Source organism: Zerene cesonia, chromosome 18 (assembly GCF_012273895.1).
Source record: "Zerene cesonia ecotype Mississippi chromosome 18, Zerene_cesonia_1.1, whole genome shotgun sequence".
Classification (NCBI taxonomy): domain Eukaryota; kingdom Metazoa; phylum Arthropoda; class Insecta; order Lepidoptera; family Pieridae; genus Zerene; species Zerene cesonia.
In genome coordinates this window covers 2,467,288-2,494,291 of record NC_052119.1, presented here as the reverse complement: position 1 = coordinate 2,494,291, position 27,004 = coordinate 2,467,288, and the positions used below count along the sequence as shown (strand labels likewise).

At 31.3% G+C, this 27,004-nt stretch overlaps 1 protein-coding gene across 1 annotated transcript in view; it reads left to right on the top strand.

Annotated features, from left to right (window-relative positions):
- The window catches only part of LOC119834055 (Kv channel-interacting protein 4-like), a 73,886-nt gene that overhangs the window by 39,821 nt on the left and 7,061 nt on the right, over positions 1–27,004 (top strand). Inside the window, exon 4 of the mRNA XM_038358332.1 lies at positions 25,048–25,242. Coding sequence (XP_038214260.1) covers positions 25,048–25,242 — 195 coding nt within the window. The remainder of the gene's footprint in view (positions 1–25,047; positions 25,243–27,004) is intronic.

Below are 27,004 nucleotides of genomic sequence, written 5' to 3'. Positions count from 1 at the left end.
GCAAAATTTATATAATAAGAACAATAAGCAAGTAAGCTGAATCCATTAGGTAATTCCAATCACTTTCCAAAGTAATCCTACGATGTCCAGAACTACTCGGGTGATAAACGAGACGGTCAAATCACCGAACTAGTTCTCTTAATTGCTGGTGGTTAACTTCGATTTTCTATTCAGCAACTCTGCGCTTAGTGCATAGAAGATATTTATATTGGCGTTATCGGAGCGTCCTTTTAAAGACAACAGTATATATAGCTGTTTTATTTTTTTAAGTAGGGTTTTAAATTTATGTAGAATAATCAATGGAAAAGAGAAAAATAACTAATGGCATTCATTTGGAAGAATGTCTTACACTTGACGTCATCTAACGATCTAAATTTTTGCTTGAATCCAGATTTGATATTCAAATTCTGATTCAAGTACTTTACTTATTCTGATAGTAGCGGTTAAAATACAGTTGTAATTATAATAAACACAACAAAACTAGCTTTTCTCGGATATTTAACTTCTCTTGTTTGAGTTTATTTCCGGAAATATCAATGTTCAGTTAAATTATATAAGAAACAACTTACAGAAACAACAATTGACTTGTAAAGTCCATAGTGCAACGAAATAGAAAATTGATACAATAAGCCCAGTTTGCCATGGCAGAGAGTTATTCTCGTAATCTTATTGCTTTGCGCCGATTTACCTCTCACTTTGGCTCGTATCCTATATAGGCCTCGATAATAGATTGTTTGGCTTATTCAAGTTAAATCTATACTTCTTTTTTCTATACTATAGACTTTTAGGACTCCACTATTGCTATATTCGATGTAATTTTTTTCTTCCTATAAGATTTTATATCGATTAACACAAAATAATATTATATCTTTCAATGTACAAGCCCAATAAACATCTAATAATTACACAGAAACAGATGTTATCATAAAAAGATAGCTATAAACTCTTTGTAGAAAAAGTATTTACATAAATTGATCTAAGCTAACGGAGCGTGGGCACTTTCAATTTTCGTCCATAAATAACGTCGGATGAATGACGCGAATTCAATTAAATTAAGACCAAATCATTTTGGGATTATATTCTAACGAACTATAGAAGTCACCTTAATCCAAATTAAAACTATGACAATGACGGAGATGGAATAATGAAACGTTTTGGAAAATAATTAATAAATCCTTTAAAATCATGGATTAAAACGCCTTTCCAGAGAAATTGTTCAAATTCCGTTATAAAACTATATCATCGAATTCAAAATAAATAAAGTTATTTTGATTTTTCAAAGAATAAGTTGAATGGTTAAACATGAAACAAAAACGCGATATTAAAATGTAAATGTATTATTGAAATGTCCCTTTTTATTTAGATTACTGTAAATGGAAGCTTTAATTTTTATTACAATGTAAGTATATGTATATAACTCAAAGGTTGAATGACTGACATAGTGATATATCAACGCACAACCACTGGACGGATCGGGCTGAAATTTAGCATGCAGATAGATGCTATGACGTAGGCATCCGCTAAGAAAGGATTTTGATAAGTTTTACCCCCAAAGGAATATATTAGGGGATAAAAGTTTGCACCATGAAAATTTATTAAGACCGCGCGGGCGAAGCTGCGGGCAACTGCTAGTTACTATATAAAACTAATGATGTAAATAATTATTACCGTAAAAAATTTAATAATAAGACAAAAAAGTATTAAATTTCTTGTAGTATATTACACTCGAGAATGGACTTGAAACTCAATTTTGGTTTACAAACTGAAACCGATAAACTACAAAGCCTAAATCAAGTATAAAAATAACAATATCAAACAATCTCAAATTGATAATAAATCACATCGCATATAAATTTGTGCTATGCAAACAACAATATATAAAACAATTTAGATAACGAAATTGAAATTGAAGCTGAAGTGGTCTTTACGATATAATAAAATAGATACTTATCTCCCGTAATATACGTACATTTCCTTTTTCCGTGGTAGCAGTTCGTGATTAAGTGGCCTTTTCCATACACTCTCAATTTTATTGTATCACGTAGTTCGCAGTGAGCGCATCCTTTTCCCATTTAGGTGGGATATACAATGAACAACGTCTTATTGTTGTATTTATAATACTAGGAAAAGATATAACCTTCTCAATTTTCAGAAAGAAATTACTTATTTCGTAATTTATATACTAGCGTCTTAGGGAAAATCAAACGGTTATTATTATTTTTATACTCGTCTATTTTTTACTTTTTTTAATTACAAAATATGCTAGTTATGATATTGGTTTGGTCATATGTTTTATAATATATATAAGCAAACAACTTACAATTCCCTATTAAAGTATTTCTCAGTTTCTGTTTCATAGTATTCATTTTGTTATATAGAAACAAATATTTTTTTTCATATCATTCTGTATACAAATTATAGCATTGTCAGAAACATAAAAAAAAATAAACAAGTAGGTACCTACACTAGCAGTAAGTAAAACTCTTAACTGTCGTAATATTTTCCTTGTCCGGTAAAGCGTGTACCATCTGGCACATGTAAGATTCTCACTGTACGAGAACAACGCGAAAATCAATAAAAACCAGGTAAATTAAGTGCGAACAACATTTTAGAGCATATTTATTTCTTTTAGTAGATAATTACTTGCTATAATTATTAATAAATACTTATTCAGATGACCTGCGATGAATAGTAATTGCTTCTTGCTTATAATTATAGTGAGTTCAATATACTATTCAATTGGTGATAAACCCGATTTGAATAATAATCTGAATAAATAATAAGATATTCCACTTCGCTATATTTGGTATTTATTAGTCTTAAATATTTAAGTATCTACAATAAGGAAAAACGTCATACCCATGAATGCTTCTTTGATTCACAATAACCGAAAGAAGACGATGAAAATCATGTAAATACATTACCCACGTATCAAGATAAGTGTGACACAAAATGATTTGAGGCGCTCACAGCACCTGCGAACAAAAATAACCTAATATATTGGAAGTCTCCGCTGTTACTTCCACACCAATGAGTTCGTGTATTACGAGGAAAACGGGGCTTTTCGAAAACAATTGTTCCTGCTATCCGGGGAGTCATTTGTCTTTACCACTACTCCTCGCATCCAATTCGATTATAGTTTCGTAATACTTTGTATATTGAGTAGTTTTATTGTAACTAGATCGGAACTGTTGCCTTGTAAAGCCCTTCAACAATTTATAACACTAAAAGAACTTGGCAACTGTTAGAAATATCTATTCTTATATAATCCATTATTGTAGTAAAAAAACATACATGTTGACAATTGGTTTTTAATTTCTAAAATCGATGAACATTATTTTGATTGCTACATAAAATCCGTAGCATATGCTACGAATTATAGCGTAATGAGCAGAGAGTATAACAATTGAGTGTATTCATTATAAAATTTATAAATAATTAATGACTGTTCTAACCAAGAACCAACTACTATGATTTGAATAAAATAAGCAGAGAAAATTTCCCTACGAAATAACAAAATTTAAAAAGTGATCGGCAAACAAGAGAGTCTATAAATAAATTATATGAAAATTGTAAATTCTATGATATGTATTTTTTCAAATTCCTTGTAAATTTGTTGTGTACGAAAATAAATAAACACAGCGTGTGAATCACCATTCTCAACTTCATATAGCGATAGAATAATAGAGAAATCTGTAATTAATTCAAGTTATTCATTAGAGTCACCGTCAGAGTAGACACGTTGTTCACTGGAGCGTTTAATTAATTAATTAAGCAATCCTTTTATTACCTGCTTCAGAATTTTGTCTACTTTACGCACTGTTTATGCAAACAAACGAAATTGTTACTGACATAATATAATTAATAATGCTTTAATTGCTCCCTGATGCTAGCGTGTTCACGAGATAATGATTTACGATGAGATTTATTGATCATCTGATAAACACAGTTAACGCCAATGTTTGAAACATTTTTAAAAATGCATATTTTATTGTATAGTCCATTGAAAATATTAAACGAGATTTTTTTAAAAACGCTGACATGAGCCGTTTGCCCTATGATTTCGATACCAATTTTTATCAATAGAACGTTTTAATAATAAATATCAAGCTGATTGAGCTTTTCACGACGGCCTATAGGAACCTAATGAAGTGACTTTCAATTGAAAACCAATTTTCGCCTTTGAAAGCTATTCGGAATTGATTTACAACAGCTGTAGATTGGTAGGAAATTGCAGTATAAACTGTTATAAGTTAAATTAATGTAAATGAGGTACGATGCCACTTATTTTTGATTAATTTTAATATTATCATTTAACATACAAAAGCAATCTTAATATACAAAATAATAAATAAAAGCCTTAATGAAACATTGTATATGTGAATCCAAATTTGACATCAGATTCCGTTATAACAGTGAATATGGAAAATGTTCTTAAAAATATTTCATAAGCAATAAATTTCTTATCAACATATATAGGGTGATTGAATGTAAAAGTGACGGATCGCGACCTCGACCCTTGTCACACATTACCAAAATAAATGTCGCTGCATGTCCGAGAAACTTAATACGAGACAAGACAAAATATTAGCGTAGCGTTCCAGCTGAGAAGTTTGTAAAGTCATGAAATTCTGATGCTTCTTACGTAGGCGTGTGTAAAATATAAACAATATTCTCAACAAATCGTTTCTTTGTTAAAAAAGGGCACATTCCCTTTCATTTATTTTTTAAATTGCTAAATGTTTTTACGTATTTGTAACTAGCTGTAAGTAACCTTAAAGCCTTTTTACACCTAGTTAACTAGGGTAACTGGGCAAAATGTTTTAAAACTAAAATAAATGAAATGCGGTTTCTGTTGGTCGATAATGGTTTCTGGCACAAACTATCTGGCAAATATTCACGAAAACCAAACACGCTCCTCGCTAACCTATTTATTTTTTCTTAATTGTATGTATTGTCATGAAGACAGTTTATAATAAGGTTTATTATAAAAATAGCATTTATAGCAATAGAAAATATGATCATAATCAAAATAAAAAAAAATATATGATTATCCTACTAATATTATAAATGCGATAGCTTGTGAGTATGTATATGTGTATGTTTGTTACTCTTTCACGCAAAAACTACTGTTCAGTAGTTTTCGATTGCAATGAAATTTGGTGCGTAGATAGCTGGACAACTGGAATAACACATAGACAACTTTTTATCCCGATATTCTTACGATACAGCCTTACGCGGGTGACACCGCGGGGCGCAGCTAATATATTATAATATGGTTAAAATTAGTTCATAAAGGCGTTTAGTTACAAATAGTTATAAATGGGGAAACCGGGTATTCACGAATAATGGATTTTAACGGTTAAATTTATACCTAATGTTAGCTTTTTTACAATTTGTCAAATGGTTCCATAACTATTGTACTCGTATTATTTCCAATTTATAGTTTCCTCGCATTGTAATGTTCGCTAAATAAATCCAAAATTGTTTATCGTGAGTTCAATTTTATGTTTATAAATTATTGAAAACACCTGTATTTCACATCCTGTATCAATAACTAGTAATATACAGCCTCCATATTTGGATATCGTCGCATCATGTTTAATCTTATTACCCCGGGGTAAAATATTCCAGGAACGTACCACATTTTGGTAATACGTGCTCCACCTATTTAGTGGAGACCAGCGAGCGAAATATGTTAAGTATTTTAAATTCCTGCATTTCTTTTTCCCACTTTAAATGTAAATACAACTGTTTTACATATAGTGACATGTATACGCGTTAAGGATTAAAACAAAGAGTATTTGTTTAATGCCTGCCTGAAATAATATAATATTAAACGAGTATTGTACGAGTATAGTATTGATAAGGACATTTTATATAAAACATGAATAAAATAACTCATCAAGTTAATAACATTTCGATTAACAATTCCATACAAAATTTCAACTCCACTAATTTAAATAAGAACGCTTTAAAAATTATTTGGTTCGCTTGAACCTTTGTAAATTCAGAATAAAATCGTTTTTATCGTCTCTTCAGGGATATTTAAAACTAAAAACACTTTGTAACTTGGACAGATCGAATTATTATTATAATACCTTTTCTTTCAGCTAAAATATTCCATATTTTTGGCATTCATTTCTATTCCTTTATTCACGATATTAAATCATTTCTTTTTCAGGTAATTGTCTTACTTTGTTCTAGCGTATAATTATACCAAAGACAATTGTAACCTCATCACAGAAATTATCTTAAGATGTTTTTCAATGCCGTTTACAATTTATTCCTATTTTCAGTAATCTAATTTCACACAAAATAAATATATATCAACAAGTTTGAATCAATTAATAAAATACCTTATTAACCGAAATTGTAACTAGAATTTATTTCGCTTATTCCGCTCTCAATAATTTCTTCAATTGATTTTAATTTACCTCAGTCGGTTTGCTGTATCTGCGAATTAACTTAATTTAAACTCTGAAGGTTGCCAATTGTAGGTACTTGTAAGTTTAGACTGTAAATTTGGTTGAATTTTGGTTAGAATTATCGTACTGATTGTGGAACGATTTCATTTGATTCATGGTTAAGGCGGCTATAGGGCACTTGGGAACACTCAAAAGTTACCCCAATTCGTAGACAGAAGACCTTCGTGAAATATATCGAAGTTCTGACCTACAATGGTTGCTAAGGCTGTGTGTATTTTATTGCCTTTGTACACTTTCACTGGTGATTTCTGTTTTTAATTAACTTTGTAACGCGTTTTATTATGGACTTAAGTATATAAAACTAACATACATATATAATAGATATTGAAATTTAAAAGTTCAAATACTTTTAAATTTTATCCTACAGCACCTAACTCAATAAGATACTGTGATTCGATTAAAGTTTAGTGTACTAGCAATATAATGAATAATAATTGGTATATTTGTGTATACTATATTGCTGTAAAACTCAAGAATAAAACTTCACCAAATAATAAATTTGAACAACACTAGCAGTCCCACCGCTGTACAGGGAGTTAGAGAGTACAAAAGGATTCTGTTTACTGTGTAGCGAGCGACTATGAGTCGATCACATGAAAACACCGAAGTATGTCATATGTGCTACGTGAAAGTAAATTTAATTTAAATCCAAAGATATATTTCATATGATATTATTTTGAATCGTTTTGCCGCGATGAATTTTCTATCAATAAAACGCCATTTCACTAGGTACTAGGTAGTTGGTAAATTACGCCAAGTCACTCAATTCACTTTAACCACTAGAACACAATCTTCCTTAAAGGGTTTTAATCCAATAAGTTAAAGCTATGAGTAGACTAACGATCTTAAATTGTATCAGTTTGATATTTTACTTTCTTATTACTATGATAAGGAAATAAATGTTCAAATATGTAAAATTAATTTTGTATAAAATTTTGTCTATATGTACCCAGAGCTCGATGGTTACTACCAAGATTAAAGTTGAGTTAAATAAAATTTCTTATATTCATTCATGTTCTTTATATTCAAATAATGTTGTTTCTTTCAATTTTTTTCTTGAGATTATATAACAATTGAAATGTAGTCTTTCATACTTTTATGACGTTCTCACATACGATACGACATATTTTTCTTGAAAGGGTTAACGCACGAATTCCCAAGTTTCGCAAAACTTAAATAGCAATCTCCAATTTAGTTGCGCGCCCAAGTTTCTTTGCAGTTCGCCAAATTAAGTTTCTTTTGTACAAGTTCTGTTCGTATCAGTTATATTCAAGCCGCGTATGTCCTTGGTACATACACATGAATTTTTATCCTCGGATTATATTGTTAACGAACATTTATTTAGTAACGTTCTTCATACCAAAAGATAACAGAAAAAATTCGACAATCGATAGAGTTTACTTCTACTTCTTGATCGACTTTCCATTGTTCATCATTGTTAGTAAAATAGTAAATAAGTAAGTCCACTAAAATATTAATAAATTTATCCCCTAGTACCAAGTACTACATAATTGTTCGCATGGGAGTGTAAAGTCAATGAATCAGACTTAATTTTCCGATTCTCGACCGCCCATACGTCGAATGTAAAAGAGATAACTTCACGCCACCGAATACTGGAAGCCCTTAAAAATAAATCACCTTAATTACGACAGAAACAGGCCGAGGACGACCACAAATTACTGGCTGAAAACAATAGCATCAGCATTTGACTAGACCTTTTTCATATAATATAATTCCGCTTCTTCAATAAGAATGGAATCCTTGTGCTTTAAACGCAATTAAAACTTTAAATAAAAAGAAATTCGAATGTGAACAATTGTTAATTATGGAATTATGTGTTTTCAAATTCAGTTTTATTCCCTTGTATTTAGAGTACAGTTTATCCGAGTTTTATTTTAAAATATGTAGAAAAGCGCCTCTCATTAATTATTATTCTTATGAAAACATTCATCCATACCTTTACGAGTATAAATGTGGTTCGAACAAAAGTCGATAAATCAATAGAGCGTTGACACACTTGTTGCCACGTTAAGCCTGTAATAATGTTTGGTATTACAACTCATTTACATTTCATAAGCGCACGATCGAGTCGAACGATTTGCATAATAGATACCTTATAGTGATTGTGAATTGTTCCCGTTTAACCAATTCGTTAATTAAAGCTCTATTGGTGGAAATATTTGAATAATTCGCGTGGTCGCTAGTTTCACGTATCACATTGTGTAAAACATACGAACTACTGAATTGAATAGAATTCATTACTTCGTAAAAGGGAATAAAGGCTTACCATATACATTTCTATGTGCATTCGTGTAAATTTAAATATTACTTTTCAATTTTGTACGTCTTGCGTTTGTACCTACGTTGAATATGAAACCAATTCAATAAAGCTCCCTTACAAGCCGTGACGTACAGTGACTGTTATAAGTTTCCTGTCTATTTCTCTGGGCCATCGAAATATTGAAAGAATATCTGCTTTGTGTAGGTGTTTTGATCTGTATAAACGAAATTGCTTCTGTGTCTTATCCTATCTTCTTTGTATGTGCATGTGTCTCACCTGAAATTCAATTTACTCTTTAATCCGATGAGCATCACGTTCCGATGAATAAAAGCAAATTTACGATACAGCTTCACACATACATAGTACAGAACCTGGAAATAAAGCCTTGTGAATTTAATTAGACTAATACTAGTATTCATATCATCATTTTACTGACTATTGTCGTATAACTACATTTTTGCCCAGACATCGCCCGCGTAGTCAAAGTTTATTTTCATGGGATGAGATGTTACAGCGCAATAAAAAATAGACTATGTCACTCAGTATCCTAACTGTCACAATATACAAAAATCACATCACAAAATCGCTCCGTTACAAAGCGAAAGAAAGACAAAAACACACACACTTTCGCATTAATCGCATTAATAATATCAGTAGGAATACTCACATAATACTACATTTATGTTTTTAAATCCACAATGAATAAAGTCTTGTCAAAAGCGAAGGAATATTTACAAACTGTAATTTCTTGACATGTTTAAAACTACAAAAATATCAAACATTTTATAATAATTTATCAGCCTGAATTTATAATAACCTGTTCATATATAATTGTCTAAAAATCTATTCATATATAATTTCAACAAAAACGTCCACACATGCATTACCATGTGCATACAACCTTATATCTAATCTAACCAACAATTTAACAGTCAACTGCATAAATTAATATTCACGTTCTCGACGCTTGTCACCAAACCACGTGACATAGACTGGACCAAAACCGCTCATTACTAAGCGTTAATGTACATTTAATCAATCGAGCTCGCTAAAGCCATATCTCGATAATACATAGATTAAGCTTTGATTGACTTCGACGTTAATCTGCAGCTTAATCTTTATAGTGGTGGCATTTAACACAAACAAAGTATAAACAAACTTTTTATGAATACAGCGTCGTTAATAAATAATGTATGTGATTTTAGTTGATAATTTAAATATTTTATTATTTTAATTATACTGTTGGTTATTGCCCTCGTCGTGTGGATAAAAGGTTTATTTACTTCTAACAAAAGATCATAGATACTACTTCCTACTCCTCTTGTATAGTGCTCTATTCGTATTTACATGTTGTCATACAATAGATGTACCTAACACAAAGTTTTAGCTTTACATGCGAACCTTTAGACGCGTCAATCTTTGTTCCGATTCTGTATATGTGATTCAAGCATACAAATGGTGTCCTATACTGAAAATTCTAGAAAACAAAGCTAAACAGAATCTTGCCATCCATTAGTTCTGTACACGTTAACGTCACCACCTGTCGAGCCGGCGTAACCGCACGGGAAATTAAATGCTTACTAGACTGCTACTGTGGCTGAATGGAGCTATTTTTGGATGCAACTACTAACAGAATGTATTTAATGCTGGTTTAGATACAACGTTAATGAGGAAAGTTGTACGTTAAAGTTTCGACTATTAAGGACTCATGTAAAGTTTCGTTTGGCAACATAGTCATGCCAAGTTAACATAGAAAATTATAATTTTACAAATAATATAAAGTTTGCTCAAAAATACGATCGTTTATAATAAATTATATCTATTAACGCATTAATCATTACAGAAAAGTTTATTTTGCATTACCTAAATAAACTCTACATTTATTTTAGGTATTAAACATACATTTAGTTTACCATTAACTTGTAAAATTTACTCTTCTATTTTATAATGAAACACGTGACATGATGTGAAACGTGACTTAACCTACTGTTGCAATATAGATTATTTATCCATGTAGTATATGTATTATTATTATTTGTATGTATATATTTAAATACATTTTGTTTATATACGTTGTGCTACGTTAATAATATATTAGTTATTGCTTTGTGCCATCGCGTACACGTTAAACATTCCTTTACAAAAAGGTTGCCTGGAAGAGATTGCTCTTGAGCAATAAGGCCGCCTTATAGTGCATATGTGCCGGCATGGTCTTTTTTTACAATGTCAATTTATTTTTCGGTGATATGTACTATAAAGAATAAAAAAATAAATATATAAATAAATTATTGTAAATACCTACTTTAATTTATTCTTCCTTCTTTTTATGTAAAGTTTACGAAAACATATTATCAGGATGCTTTTGAATATTCTATATTGTTGTATTTTATATAAATTTAAGGAGGATTTCAAATTCATTTTAAAATTGGTAGCCTAGTTTACCCAATATTTTAATTCTTATTAAAGTTGTTTTTTTTCTTTATTTACTTATACATTGCTTTGACTATATTGATTGTTTCTACTGATAACTACAAATATATTTTTCGAATACACGCATAGTAACACTTATCACTCTTTTAATTGTCATATTTCTCGAAAAAAGCATGTTGGCATCCGCTCATATTTTATTGAACGAGTAATCAATACGCTGGTTTTATACGTTTGTGGTTAATTTTGCTATTCGATACAAAAGCAAATATTGACGCAACGTGATCGTTACTCTGAATACGGCGAAAACTATTTGGTATATAAATATGAAGCATACAAGTCAAAGCTCTGTTGGTTTTCAATTATCTTCGGCAACGAACGCGTACGTAACTTGCAATGCAAAAAGTTTAATTAATTTTATTGATTAGTCAATTTGAAATACTGATTTTGTCAACGATGTGGACTTGAAGGGTTACGCATGGCGTGTGATTCAGACATATAAATGACCTACCGCATATTTCATTCAGCATTATTTCTAAAAATAACAACCCACCATCCCATGTAAATGACATGAAAAAATCTGTAGATATTTGTTTCAATAAACATAGAATCTCACACGTTCGTGAAAATGAAGTGAAAACTATCAGCAACCCATCAACAGTTTTATCGTCACGAGCTGGGCCATTTTCAAACTAATAAATCCCAGTAACGGTCAAACCGAATAGTGAATTAGAGCGTGCTTTGAAATGTATTGTACCTGCGCCTGATTTAGGACATCTACGAAGATATAATTTATTCGCATCGAGTATTTCAAATTCCCTTTGTGATTCCTTGTAACGTCTGTTGAACGGATTATTCTTAATAAATTTAGTATTCATGTAGGATTTCTACATAACACTTTTAAAAAAACTGAACTGTCCTTATATAACATGGCAGGTACCAGGCAGAAAAAAGAATCGTTAAAATCGGTTCACCCAGTAAAAAATCGGAGGTTACAAACAAAAACTTCAGTCTAATTGATAACCATCTTCTTTTTTAAAGTCGCTTGAAAATGCAAAACCCTAAATGAAAAGTTGTGCTAGGAAGCTTGTCTTACGAGTTAATTCGCCAAAACCTATCCAACGATACTCACAAGTACCTACAGGTTTATCGGATTTTCATCCTTACTACAATGTATCTATGATCTCTAATATGCTCCAGATTCTAAATGGGACCAAATCGTGTCAAACTATCAACTTTATTTGAAAATCCATTAATTTATCGATAAATCACATAAAGATTTATAGGAAAAAATATATTACGAATTTTTAATATCCGTTATTAGGCAAGTTTATAAATAAAATCGTCATTATTGCATGCATTGTAATATTAAATTGATACAAGCGTTACGGTAAAAATATCAGAATTTATTTATAACTCTTTATCCCTATGAAATATATAAATAAAACGTACATTTTATCCACGGCTTTAACCCAATAAAAGGGGCACTTCGACAAACAAGTGAAATATTAAACTTTATATTTTGGCTGTACAGAATATTTCCACGAACTGAATACACTCGTGTAGTCAAACAGCTAATAAATGTTTGAACAAGTTCGTTGTATTGAATTTATTTTCTTTATATCGGCTTTGATTTATCCTAAATGTTGAATTGAATTTGTGTAATTATTGTTTTCAACCGAACTCAAAAAAGAGAAGGAGGTTATATTTTTATTTGTTTTATTATCTCAAAACTTTCAACTGGGTGAACCGATTTTGAAGACTCTTTTCTTATTTGAAAGCTTATGTGTCCAGTATTTCTATATAGTCTAAATTTGCTGTAGTTCTACTTAGCTTATTTGTTAAAAATAACTATTTGGATATGTAAGCTAGTTTTGTTTATTTTTGCACTAACTTAAATAGAATTAAGCCATTATTAGACAATTTGTATAATTTTGGTGCCATGTGTAAATTGAAATTTATTAAAGTTGTTATTACAATAACAAAATGTGATTCAGTGAAGCGTGAGTACATTAGCACCAAATTATCGAAGCAGTCTTTGTGAAAACGATAATACTGCATTGGCGGGAAAATTAATGATGGCAGATTATTAATTTTGCTCTGAATTCAATTGATAATGTGAATTTCAATAAATGTAGTTTGAATAAATGTTTATTCATGATTAGCTAAAGCTATTATTAGTTACTTGTAAATATTTATTATTGTTAATAATCATAGTCAAAACTATTAAATAACAACGATAGATAATATCATTTTGCATCTGTATAAACATGAAACTTCGTTTTATTTCAGGATTTTTCAGAAATACTTGTATACGACATAGGAGCCTATTTCTGGTTAATTATAGTTAACATGCTAACTATAATTAACCAGAAATAGGCTCCTTTGTTCATATGCATATCAAATCCAATGTAGGAAAGTTATTTTAAAATAGTTCTAATTCTATATATTTTATCATAGATTTAGATAAATAAAGAAAGATAAATAAAATTAAGCTTATAAAATAGTTACGACCTACGCGTTGGGAAAACGTGGAGAGACGACAGAGACATGCGATCGCGTGTCCGATACGACGTTTTATCGCTTACCCCACAGTTCGTCTCTCACACTTTATGTAAATTGTGGATTTTTCATGTAAAATACCTTCACAAAAATACGTTTCTGTTTAAATTAGATCCAAAGTGGTCTTATCTATTAATTTGGTTTTTATTAATTATACTATTTTGGTTTTATGATCACACTGCAAACATTGCATATGCGTTCTTATTTCTTAGCCTATATATTGAGAACAAGCTAGTTTTCCTACCACGGAACTATGGAATAATAAACTACCCTTAATTCAATGGACCTATTGTTTATACACTATAGGATTTTTTATTCTAAACTATGGATTCCTCTTCAGCCTATGTGAAGAGTCCCTCCTCGGTCCCTTTTGTTCCCGATTCGTTCGATAAAACTTGCCCTAAAAAGAAATTCCTAGAATGCTATAAATTATACTTTTCAAACCACGAAGCGGTTGAATATTTGCTTACAATCTTTTATATGAAAGTTAGATAGTGGCTACATTAATTTTCAGATTTACCGCTGTCATATCTCATCCACTATCTATAACATCAGTTGTTTTTCAACTCGTGGGTATTTTCATTTATTTATAAGGATTTATTCCTTGTATATTAAAAATTATAAATTCCATTGAGTATAATACACCACCATCCTGTATATAACAGATAATAAATAATTTGTTATTGACTTCGGAAATACTGCTTACCGAATCCGTGGTAATTGGTAATCGCTGTTATTTGACCATTTAAAAGCGTCGTAATGATATGCTTCATAGTATTTGTTTGTTAAATATGTTACCTAAAAACCTAAAAGCTGGACTTTTAAATATTTGATTTTAACGCAAAAATGGGATGATACAATAAACACTATTCGGTGACAAAAAAGACAAAAAAGGAAAGATTCGTGGTTGCAATGGTATTTTTACTCATCCTAGCATTAAAATGCTTTACAAAAAAAAGAACAAATAAATTTAAAGTAGAAAAATGTGTTTAATTTTTTTACGTATATACGAATCCACGTACATTATACAATATATCACCGAGCTACAATTTCACATCATTTCCTGGAATATAATTTTTCAACAAAGTTCAAATGGACGTGGCTCTTTTAAAGTTATTTTTCCATTGAATAAAGCGCTTCCTCAGATAAATGTTAGTCACGCGGAAACACGATATCATTGTCAGGTAAACAGAGCGGCGAAAACAAAATATTACCCTGTGTAATTATTTTTTCCATTTTTACACGAGAATAATACTTTATAAACGATCTTCTTAGATTGGACTTTTTTAAATTAACATTTCTTAAATAAATATTCAGAGATATAAACGCGAATGAATGATCACGCAGCCGGTACAGTCGTAATTTTATTGTAAAAATTAATTTGTTTCCAACCGACATCAAAAAAGGAGATTATCATGTTCATTGTATTTTTGGCATTGTTACATCAGAACTTACAACTGGGTGAGTGGGGTACGATTTTGATTTTTTGATTCTTTTTTTATTTACGAAAGCCTTCCATGTGGTGTGATTTAAATTTGATCTGGCTCTGACAATTTGAAGACAGTTTAGTTTATTGTTAAAAACGATTATTCTTATCCCGTAGAACTTGCTCAGAAAAATACTTATTTTTAAACATTGATTGACGAGATACAGGTCGCTTTTCTTCATGCAACCGCATAATAGCTATTCTAAGAGGAGGAAATCATTCCCTAGCTCGTATACCTTTGAGACACGTCAATACCGTGAGAACTTGTGGGACCAAGCATCAAGTGTAGCTCGGGACAACGTCATGTTAAGTTTTATCAATATCTTATAAATAATTTACATCACTCGTAACAACAATAGATATCTATACTTTTATACTAGCAATAGCAATATAACTGAAGATAACAAAACTGAAGAGTCTATTTGTTTGTTTGTTTCGATAATCGACTAACGCGAAAATCGCAGTAGTGAGCCGATTTCAAAAATTCTTTCACTGTTGAATTGAAAGCCCTTAGTTCTAATGGCTATGTAATATGGATGAAACCGCGGCGAACCGTTAGTTATTTATAAATATACTATATATAAATAACTAACTCTACTATTTAAGTATTCTTTAAAAACTGTATCACAAAAAGTGATCCTGATATGATGATGAGATGATGATAAATGATAAATAAGAAATTTTTACATCATCTTACTATGTACGTACGAACATAATTATTACTTGAATGAGATTTAGCGTAAATGCATATTATAATCTAAAAAACACACTCTTTCGAAGAACTTCTATTAATTTCTTAACTATATTGTATTAATGTTTATCTAGTTTATTTTTCAAGTGACGTCACATCATTCACAATTCCCTGCAGATCGTCTATGAACGGAGAGCACTCTGCGGAATCGCAGAATGGCTGAAATATTCTCCGTTCTTTGACTGCCGCTCATATCAGTTCCCTCAATAGTGTGATATTGCATACGTAGAGACGAACCACTTCCAATTTCTCAAGGTTGAAGAAAACATTGCTAATCATTTAGTAATAAATAATGTGTATTGCATTGATAACTGTATTTGGAAGTGTTTAATTTTAGCCGAGAGGTTAGGCGTTGCTTGTTTGGGAAAAAACGCGGTTCGATTCCCACCTTGTTCAAATGTTTTCTATTCTTTCAAAATTTCTCATCAGTTTAATTTTATTCAAAAGTATACATGAATCAGCTTACAATAAGTTTTTTTTCTTCATTCTTAGTCCTACTGCTTGATGAGGTGAATAAATAGACAGAATGCGTTTAGGACAGAACGTATTTCAATTAAAGAGTCGAAATGCTTTCCCATTGATCTGTTTTTGAATCAACTAAGAAATATCTAGATATAAGGGAAAGACGACTGAGCCGATTTCCTATATGAATGCAGCCGGGAAATTGTGCTCGCAGTTCTTTACTCGGATACACTGCATAAATAATGACACTATAACGAGAATGTGCATTTTTACAATACCTTTTTCATGTTTTAAATATTACATACGCTCCAATCGGTATAACACGATGTTTAATAATGTACTTGAATCTCATAAGCTTAAAGGATTTCTTTATAATAAATTATAGTACAGCGTTTAGTTTTGCTCGCTGGGAACAAAAATCTTTTGTGAGATAGTTAGTTATTCTATTTAGCCATGCATTATTTTCCCCATCGTAGGCTACGGTACATTCGCACAACTTCGTTTTATTATATTTCGAGTATTTCGCTTTGCAGCGGTGAGTGTGAGGAACTCCGGCTGAGAGACCAAACGGCCGGAGCTCTCTGTTCTTTTTTTATGTCCTTGTCGGCAATGGAGTTGGTTGGTCGCCTTATGATAAACGCTACCACCGCCCACGAACATTTGCAGAGGTGTGAGGTCGATTTTAGACCTTACGCCTCTACAAATGGATTGCCATCTTCAAATTAGAAAGGGATTAAGAATGGATTGACAAGAGGAGTAATATATTTGTCTATTTAGTGAAAAGAACTCTATTTAGTAATTTAGAAATAAAAAAATCGCGTTTAAAATGCGTTAAAAACTTTTAACTACTTAGTTAATTTTATATTACTCGCGTAAAATCAAACAAAAGAAAATACTATCAAATAATTTTCTTATTTGTTGATTTTCATCGAGCAGAATTAAAATTTTCAAATAACATTGTAGAATTAGGTTACTATTTTCTCCATTCCTTTAAATCTTACAGTTAGGCCTAACATATAGTTAGGAATAACAGCAATATAATCTCTAAGAACTCCAAAACAGGACTGCCATGGAGACACGTCGAACATTACAACCCCTAATCATTGTTTTTAAGACTTACCTAACACCATTTTTGCTGCACAAAATGCCCAATGACCTTTGAAATACCATATGCAAATTACAATTTTGGACAAAACATTCTGTCCAAAAATATATATTGCATCTAAAACGTTCCAACAAGTGCCCAACCTTCATTCTGTCAAGCTGCATATGGGATAATCGGATCAGGCAAATGTGTTGGCGTGAATGCTATCTGCTTTACGAGCTAGATTTGTCAGTATGTCCTAGATCTGGATAGAATCGATGCTATTCAAAGAAATCGGAAACTTTTTATTCAATGGATTTATTTAACGTATCGGAGATGTTAGATATACGTCTCTCTGTCCAGACTCGACTAATCCGAATTCGGTTTTCATTTTATCTTTTTTTACGCTTCAAGTTCTTTACGTTTATAGTTTCAAATCGAATGTTTGAACTTGAATAAGAGAACAATATTCTTTTGATTAAATCAGGTTATTTCCATAATGTTTTGGAGAGTATTCTGCGAATAAATTCTTCATTATGCTATAATGTGACTTCATAACTCATATTTACACAGTTCTGACTGGTTCCGATACACATAATGTTGCGATACAGCCAGTCCACTCAAAGCGGACATACTTCCGCTCTGCGAACCAGCAAAAAGCAATTTCCTGTCGCCCATGCCGATGTGGTGTGACGTCACGTAATCTTACTGCATGGCTTGCTCGAATATTGTGAATATATTGCTGCTTACATCGTCTGGTGAGATGCAGGTATCGTCTGGTGGCACACAGCTTATATTTGGAGCTTGGAGTTGACCTTATTTCTAAAAGCTTTAACATAAGCACAAGTATCTACTTACATAAAATTAATAACTGAGTATTTAAATCAGTATATATTATGAAAGTAACTGTTGCGAAAACAAATGGAATGAATAAAGAAGAAGATATTTCTTCGGAGTAACATACAGTTAAAATTTTATCAAAATCAACGTGCTTGAATGTGCATTCTTCATCCTGACATTTTAGATATTCAGTAAAACTTTAATGCCTACCTTAACCCCAGAAGTTATATAGCAATCAAACAAAGTTATATTACTCAAATAAAAATATTTATATTTATTTATTACAAGCCAGATTATCTCCACTGAATTAAATCAAATTGGTGTCTAATTATTGAGTGTTAATATCACGATTGCACGATTTTGTTATTGACCATTTGCGGTTCATCGTTTAACCATTAATTACTTGAAATCATGCATATGACATGTAATGCTGCAATAAATGCCCTTTTCGCATTACACATAATTCATTGAAAGTTATACAATTCATTTACATTATATTTTTGGATAAAGATAGTGTGAAAAGGGGATAGTTGAATGTCCTCTACGTGAAATTTTATCTTAAAAATTATGTTCCTTCTTGTGGTATGTGTATCGTTCTCGCACCTAATAATTAAGACTTACAACATATGGTTCCCACGTCTGTCATCGTGACCTTTAAAGTTCAATTATTATAGAAAATTCATTTTAAATTAATAATAAGCTCAAGCGACGTTTAAAGACATAGAACGTCTAAAAACACCAAGTCATACAAATTATGGCCCAAAGGGAAAGTGACTCATGGCATTGATAAATCGCTCTAAAACCTCTGAATAGATTTATTACTCAAATAAACTCAATACAATCGTACCATAATGTTATCTTCATTTATTTATTGTAATTTTATGTAACCTTATGAAATGTTCATTAAGAAATTTAAGTTTTTTTAACGGATTAAAAACGCGATTTATTCATTATATTATTAATGTTAACGTAACGTTTCGAATACTTCACAGCGAGCGTGATCACGGGGAGACTGTACCACGACCACTGACCACGCTCGCTGCAAAGTCTTCGTTCGAAACGTCGGGTTAATAATATAATGAATAAGTTGCGTTTAAATTCCGTAAAAATTTCTTTAATTTCTAAATGTAAAATACTCGCGTAAAATCAAACACAAGAAAATTCATTAAGATATGTCAAGTTTTGTCCGTGTGATTAACATTGATCATCAAGTCATACAAATACTTGGAATTATACCGTACATAAGCTTGAACCAATTTGATAAATTTTTACATCGTGTACAAAACATCTAATAAAAAATAATTATAAACAATAATTTTCAGTTTGAGAATATACCAGAATTGCGCAATAAATCAAAACTGAAGGGAATTCGAAGCTCGGTGAGCCTACGAAGTTGGCAGCGATCGCTTACACCTGGTGGGCTGTGGATTTGTTTCGTTACAACGTTGAAAAAGCCAGATGTAATGAGACGCAATGCGACAAACGTGCTCTGGGTTTGTCCACTCAAAAATTATGCGTGACGCATGTACTGATTATGAAATTGCTTCTTTAGTACGTACTCGTAATAATCGGTTTAGCCTGGATTCGCTCATTTACCCTTCAATCGAAAATTTCAAATACATTCTTTTTTTTTGTTCCATTGCAGTGTGGTTACAAGGACAAGTTAAAATATACAGGTAACGCAGAAATAATTAGATTTAATAGAATACCTAATAGGTGAAAATTACAAATACGTAAATTTAACATAATACGTATTTCTTATATTAGTATTAGTATTTCTTCTCTATTATAAAATAAAACACGAAATTTTATTCGCCACCCTAAAATTTACACTTGCTTCGCGTAATTGCAAAATAATCACAACAAAACCATACATTTGTATAACAATCAATTATAAAATCATAGAAACCATTTCGAAACATACACCTCGAATCAGTTAGCAAATCTGTGATCACGAAGTATCAAAATACCTATTTATTATTCATGACATCGCCTGAACGCTACGCACGTCCACCACAGACTTGACTGAAAGTCCCGACAATATCTGAAACAGTATGAATAACCGATTTAGATTATGAGATATGTACGTGATTATTTCGCACACCTCATTGTACGTTACTGCGTCAGTTTTTGACATGATAGAATATTATAATAGACATAAATATGAAATAAAACTACGACAAATTTTATACTAAATCTTATACATTTTGAATACAGGTTTCACAAGTTGTTTTACATGACACTATAAATGCATGCTAGCTGAAGAGAATCTTCGAGAAGAAAAACTTCATTTCATTTATACGTAAATAGTTTAACCAAAGTCTTAAAAATGCATTGTATAGTAATAAAATGAAACTTGCTCTATCACGCAGCCATCCAATACTATTTAGACACATTTTTTTCACATTATCACAACACAGTGCTTATTAATTGATTACTTAACATTCACATAAGGAATTAGTTAAACAGAACATTAACTGTTACACAAGCTTTAACAAGCAAAGTCCCTCTCACAAGGCTAAACATTCTGTCCACATACAAGCGTGCTTGTGGGTTGTAGCAACTGCACTATTATGACTACATAATGGAGGCAAGCATATTGCATATTTCAGGCACGCTACCTGCATAATTTTACTAAACAACATCACTGAAGTTCGAACGAAATTTCTGGAATCACAGCCATATACAACGTTATTAACCCGAGGTAACGGTGATTTAATCGTTTAATGGCATTAAATAAGTCTCCCTTTTGAAGAAGAGGTAGTGGGTAGTGAAGACACACGTTATATTTTCCATCAAAAATGATTCAAAGGAACAATGCTAACTAAATTATGGCATGACTTTTCCCAAAAAGAAAAGCTGTAGCGACACAGACGTTTTAGATTAGTTTTAAATATATATTTAATAATAAGTATTATAAAATATCTCTCCTCCCAATGAAAAAAAATGTATACTTACTATCAGTAATTAAATTAGATTATTATACAACTTTTCAAAAAGCAATAGTCTACCTAACATCACTTGAAAATAAAGTTACATATTTATAAAATTAATTAAATCCTTGCAGACGTACCGTAGCGCGTATTCAAATTGAAATTACATAATGACATGGATGGCATGGAAAATTGTCCAAATTCAACACCGGTCCATGTCCCGTATACATTTGTTTAATATTCTAATCAGAACCCAATTCCCTGGGGCGACTCCGTCTCATTTAAATGTTTGCTTTGGACAGTACAGATCTGTTACGTCCTTTAATATTGCAGTTGTTTAATGACAACAATTCGTAATGTTTTACCGAAAACATTATTTTAAGAATTGTGGTTGCTCGAGACAGAGGACTACTTCATATAATATTTAATCATATGCTTTTTAATTATACTCTTTATCAGTTAATATGCAAAATATCTAAACTTATGATTTTTTTGGCAAAAAAGAGTAGAAGTAGTAGAATTGAACATTGTTTTAATGTTAGAACTGTAATGGAAAATAAATGAATGGCCAGTAAAGTCTTAAATGAGTTCATATTTATATTATTTCAGTGGAACGGGTGCGTATCCTTTCCGACCTCCAAATCAGCCTTTGCCGACAATGAACTAAAAAATAAAAATTATAATTATTATTGCCATTTTTCGACTAATGTGACTATTTAATTTCTATGTATATAAGCCTCGGATCAAAATCACGCTATTGTAAAACTATTTAAATTAATAAAAAAAAACTTATTGAAAATTATTTTCAAGCGTTCTTAAAAGATACAAAAACATAGTCAATATAGAAAATCACGAAGGAAAATAAACGTAATTCGAAAGCAAACGTTGAAACAGCCTACATCCCACATTCCTCGCACCTTCATTAAACAGGTGGGCCATCAGCTTTTACTTTGGGGAATGCAATAAATTTCTCGTTATCAGCTCTAATTATAGGGAAAAGGGAACGAATTGGCTGCCAACAATTAGTCCAAAAACCAATTAAACGCTTTGTCACGACAGTCGAAACTTCCAAAGAATCGTTTTAATTCGTATAGGCTTTAGCGTAATTATTTTTATATTGATATATTGACAAACGGTAGTCCCGATTAAGCTTTTTGGTAATGAAATTTTCTTTTTTTTTTCTTATTTTTTATCAAATGTTATGATTTTGATCTGGTCTACGACACTAGAGGGTAGAAAAATATTGTATCATTAAGATTATTACAACAACAACAACGCTTATTAAAAAGGGTTTTGGTGTTATTATGCGAAATACTTATTTTCTGAAGAATCAATTTCATACGAAGGCTGATGATTGATATGCGTGATTTAATACGAATTTCCATCGTAATAATTGTTATTCTAAAGATAAAACGCTCCCGTGGGCAGTAAAACTCAGCTAATATAATTCGTATTTCAATATCCTACAGTGTACTTGCTACGGTAGCTCTACTCGATTTAAATATAAACGTTTGAGTGCATAATTTATATTGTACGTTATCCACACCCGATGACGTAGACTTGTATACTTGTATTATATAATAGTATGTTAAGGGTTTGTAAAAAATGCAAAATTTTATCGTAACGCATCTAGAAAGAACCCTATGTCAAAGTAATAAAAGGAAAAGTTGCAATCCATAATCCAATTACTTTAAAATCATTGTCAGAATAGTAAAAATTGTTTAAACAATATGAAATCAGAAAATTTATTGCGTACTTATTTAATAATTTAACTGCTACTTTAAAATTTATTTATTATTTTATATACACTTAAGAACAGAATAAACCCAATGAAGATGTACAAGGATATAAACATAATCTATCGTATCTCGACCCCATTGTCCGTTCCATTGTGGAGACATAAAGCACTGTCGTCTTTATCGATAAAACATAAACCGTATTCTATGGATAGAGGGAAGGCTTTCGTCCTCAATGCTTTTAAGACGTCGCGACTTATTTTATAGGTAGATATCTTATTGGTGTACACATACAATACATTTTTTCAGGCTTATTCTAGTTTCGTTTTAGCTCAGATACCTGTAGATCGATTGTTCATAGAATCATCGCTTAAACAGTTACTTAAAAAACTATTCGAATGTAGACATTCTCGTCAGAAACTGGAGACGTCGTAGAACAGCTCGAGGACAAGGAATTATTATTTAAGTAGTATCCATTATATAACCTCAAAAGATTAATTTGACTTGTCTCCTCTCTCTTGATTTTAGTGAACGTTTTAAAAGAGAGTAATAGTTGAGAAAAACACAGTTTTACGGTCGACATGTCAAACTTAAAAATCATCGAATCATAAAATTTACTACATCGTCGATTTATAACATACAATGAAATATTCTCGATGATTCATGATAAAAGGACAATAACAACTTCCGTACAAATATAACGATGCTTTTATGAATTTTAATTACATTTTAAGTAGAAAAGTGCTTAAGTATTTCCTTCTTGGGTACTTTAAGCAGTGAGATAAACACTTTCATAAGGATTACTTCTAAGTTATCCCGTCCTCAATACAAAATGTGTGTGTTTAGTACGTATTACCACACATTGAATTAATTCACACTCATCAAAATAACGTACTGTTCGTGATAATATAGATGTAAAATGCGCAATAGTCGTAACAATTTGCGATTGTTTCCTTTATTCAAAGTGTTATGGAAGGCTTGGATGGTTCTATTGGCTGAAACGAACATTAAATTTAATCCCAACAACGAACAACAATAGCTGTACCAACGATAATAATTTTGTTTATTAAAAGATGTTTTAAATACAATTTTTACAACGGGCTCTATAATAAATTTGGTTTTATTTTATTATAATACAAATTAATTACATGCAGACATTAAATGTCGTTATCTGGAATAAAACATGAACAATTTAATAACCAGATTGTGATTGTCTACGGATATTACTTATATAAAAACTTCGTAGAGGATTGTCATGTAAGTAGTTATTTTCTGTAATGGTCTACGTACCTATGGCTTCAACGTTTGTTACCTAACATGAATCCAGCCCCACAATAACGCGATAAAATTGGCTACATAAACATTTATTCAATCTGCCAAACTAACTACAACGAAATAACAAAATTGTTTACTTGTAGACATTAAATATTTTAACCGAGTTTTTTAGTGTGGACTATACAGTTTAGAAATACTGAGTGTGATCAAAATACAGTTAGAAACTAAAAAATGAGAAATCCTTTTTTACCATGCAATTTTCCGCTTAATTTATACTACATAGTTTATTATTGAATGTTATTTACAATTTATAAAATTGAACATAACCTGCAAGAATGGTACGCAAGTCGGCAAACGAGACAAGTTAATATTATACCAAGACAAAAAATTCTAACTAATACTATAAATGCGCAAGTAACTATAAATGTGTAACTGTCTATCTTTCTCTTCTTCACGCCTAAACCACAGAACCAATTTGGATAAAATTTGGTACAGATGAAGTTTGAGGCCCGAGAAAGGACATAAGGTAGTTTGTATACCGGTAATTTGAGGAACAGGAACTGAACGCTGAAAACCCCGGACCGTATATCATTTCCTTATGGCATATTAAGTACATAATATGTTGTATAGCAAAAAAAAAGAAACAAAATCTTGTACTATTCTTAAAGTTTTGTTAAATCAATTGCTTATTTAAACTATACGTACGTTATAATTTGTTTCAGATTCCGAATTTGAAGAACTCGGTGAGCAATTACCACGGTATCGCCCCGACTCTATAGCAGCACTTCGAAGACAAACGAGGTTCACGGAACCAGAACTGAAGCGGCTGTATCGAGGTTTCAAAGCCGAATGTCCCACAGGGGTCGTTCGGGAAGACACTTTCAAACTCATTTATTCACAGTTCTTCCCCCAAGGAGGTAAGTAAGAATAAGTCGTGAGTATTGTTGATCTATACGTAGCAATCTTTATGTACTTCGAAATTTTTAAAGAATAGAAAAAATTCGAAACTGAGGCGAGATTCCAATTCAGATCTTTATGTCGTATCATGGCGACGCCTGACCGCTCTGCCAACTATAATCCGACCTCACAAAATTTTCTGCTCTTTCAGTTTTATGTGTCTGAGAGGTAAAATGTTATAAGACTATAAAATTAAAATCTTTACTTTGTTAAAAATGACCTAAACCTCGGAATAAAACTACTGTTTCAAAGCAAGGTGAGTAAGTATACATAAAACTGGCATAAACCTTGTAGCTTGTTCTAATGAAATGTAGCATTACAACCAGCTACACTTGCAATGTTTAAAAAAAAGGTCTGCTGTTTACTCAGTCTGTTTTTACTCATAGTATGGTTATGATTCCTCGACAGTACCCTATACCTTTCTTCTTACCTGTATCGATGCAGCAAATTGTACTAGATACAATTACCATCTTTGCAAAATTACGCCATAAAAAGAAAAGCCTGCTTTTATTTCAGTACCTTGAACCTATCTACATATTTATCATATAAAATATTATTAAAAAACTGATATTAAATACAATTTTTTCTCTCTATCTATTAATAAACCAAAAAACAAGATGTTATTGTTTTTTTTTATTTTTCTATATTTGATAAGAAGTTGACTTCAACTTACCTTTGTAAGCGAAGAAATTAAAATAACGTAATATTTGTCGAAAAAACCAATACCGAGCGATAAAACCGCCATGTGTGCATATTTTCACTTTTACTTGTCTTTTATCAGTGTTATTGTCAATTTTGTGTCCAAAAAAGATTTATCTATCAATCCATCTATCCACCTACTTATAAAATTTATGAAAATGTGGCAAATGTAAGACTCTGTTACTGTACTTGTACTCTATATATACATATTTATCTTGAACATATATTATAACGCATAGATTGCCAAATAATACCTAATTGCTTGTGCCAAAGTACAAGCTAATTAGGTATTATTTTGATAACCAATTTAATAATGAACTTATGCCCAATCTATTTTTTATACAATAGCAGAAGTTATATTGCATATAAAGACATATTATCTTACTCGTCCCGGCTCCGCCCGGATATCAAGATTCCCGTTTTATCCCAAAGAAGAATTTAATCGAGTTAAGTATCCTATCACTCAAGTCAGCTCAAGCTCTGTCTGTATACCAAGTTTTATCAAAATCCGTTCAGTAGTTTCAATGTGACGTACAAACATCCAAACACACTTTTCTGTCCACATGTCCCTATGTCCCTATGTATGCTTAAATTTTTAAAACTACGCAACGAATTTTGATGGGGATTTGATTCAAGAGGAAGGTTTATATGCATGATAACATCTACTAAACTACTCCGAATTAATGAAATAAATCCGCGAGCGAAGCCACAAGCACAAGTTAGTTTATAATATCAGTGTGATGCACATACAAAACGATAATGGAATTAATACTGCTTTGCTGTATTACGGATGATGTATTAATCGGGGTGGAACTTTCTAATTGCAATAAAACATCCTAAAAATCATATTTTAAAACACGAGATATACTTTATGACGAAGCAATGTCCTCACGGTATGAAAACCTATTTAAGATAAGATGGATAGAAGATAGCCTATTTAGGATTTTCGGAGATGAGAGGATATCACACGACTTACGGACTTTATATGTGTAATCTTGTCAATTGCTTATGAAAGCTAAAAAC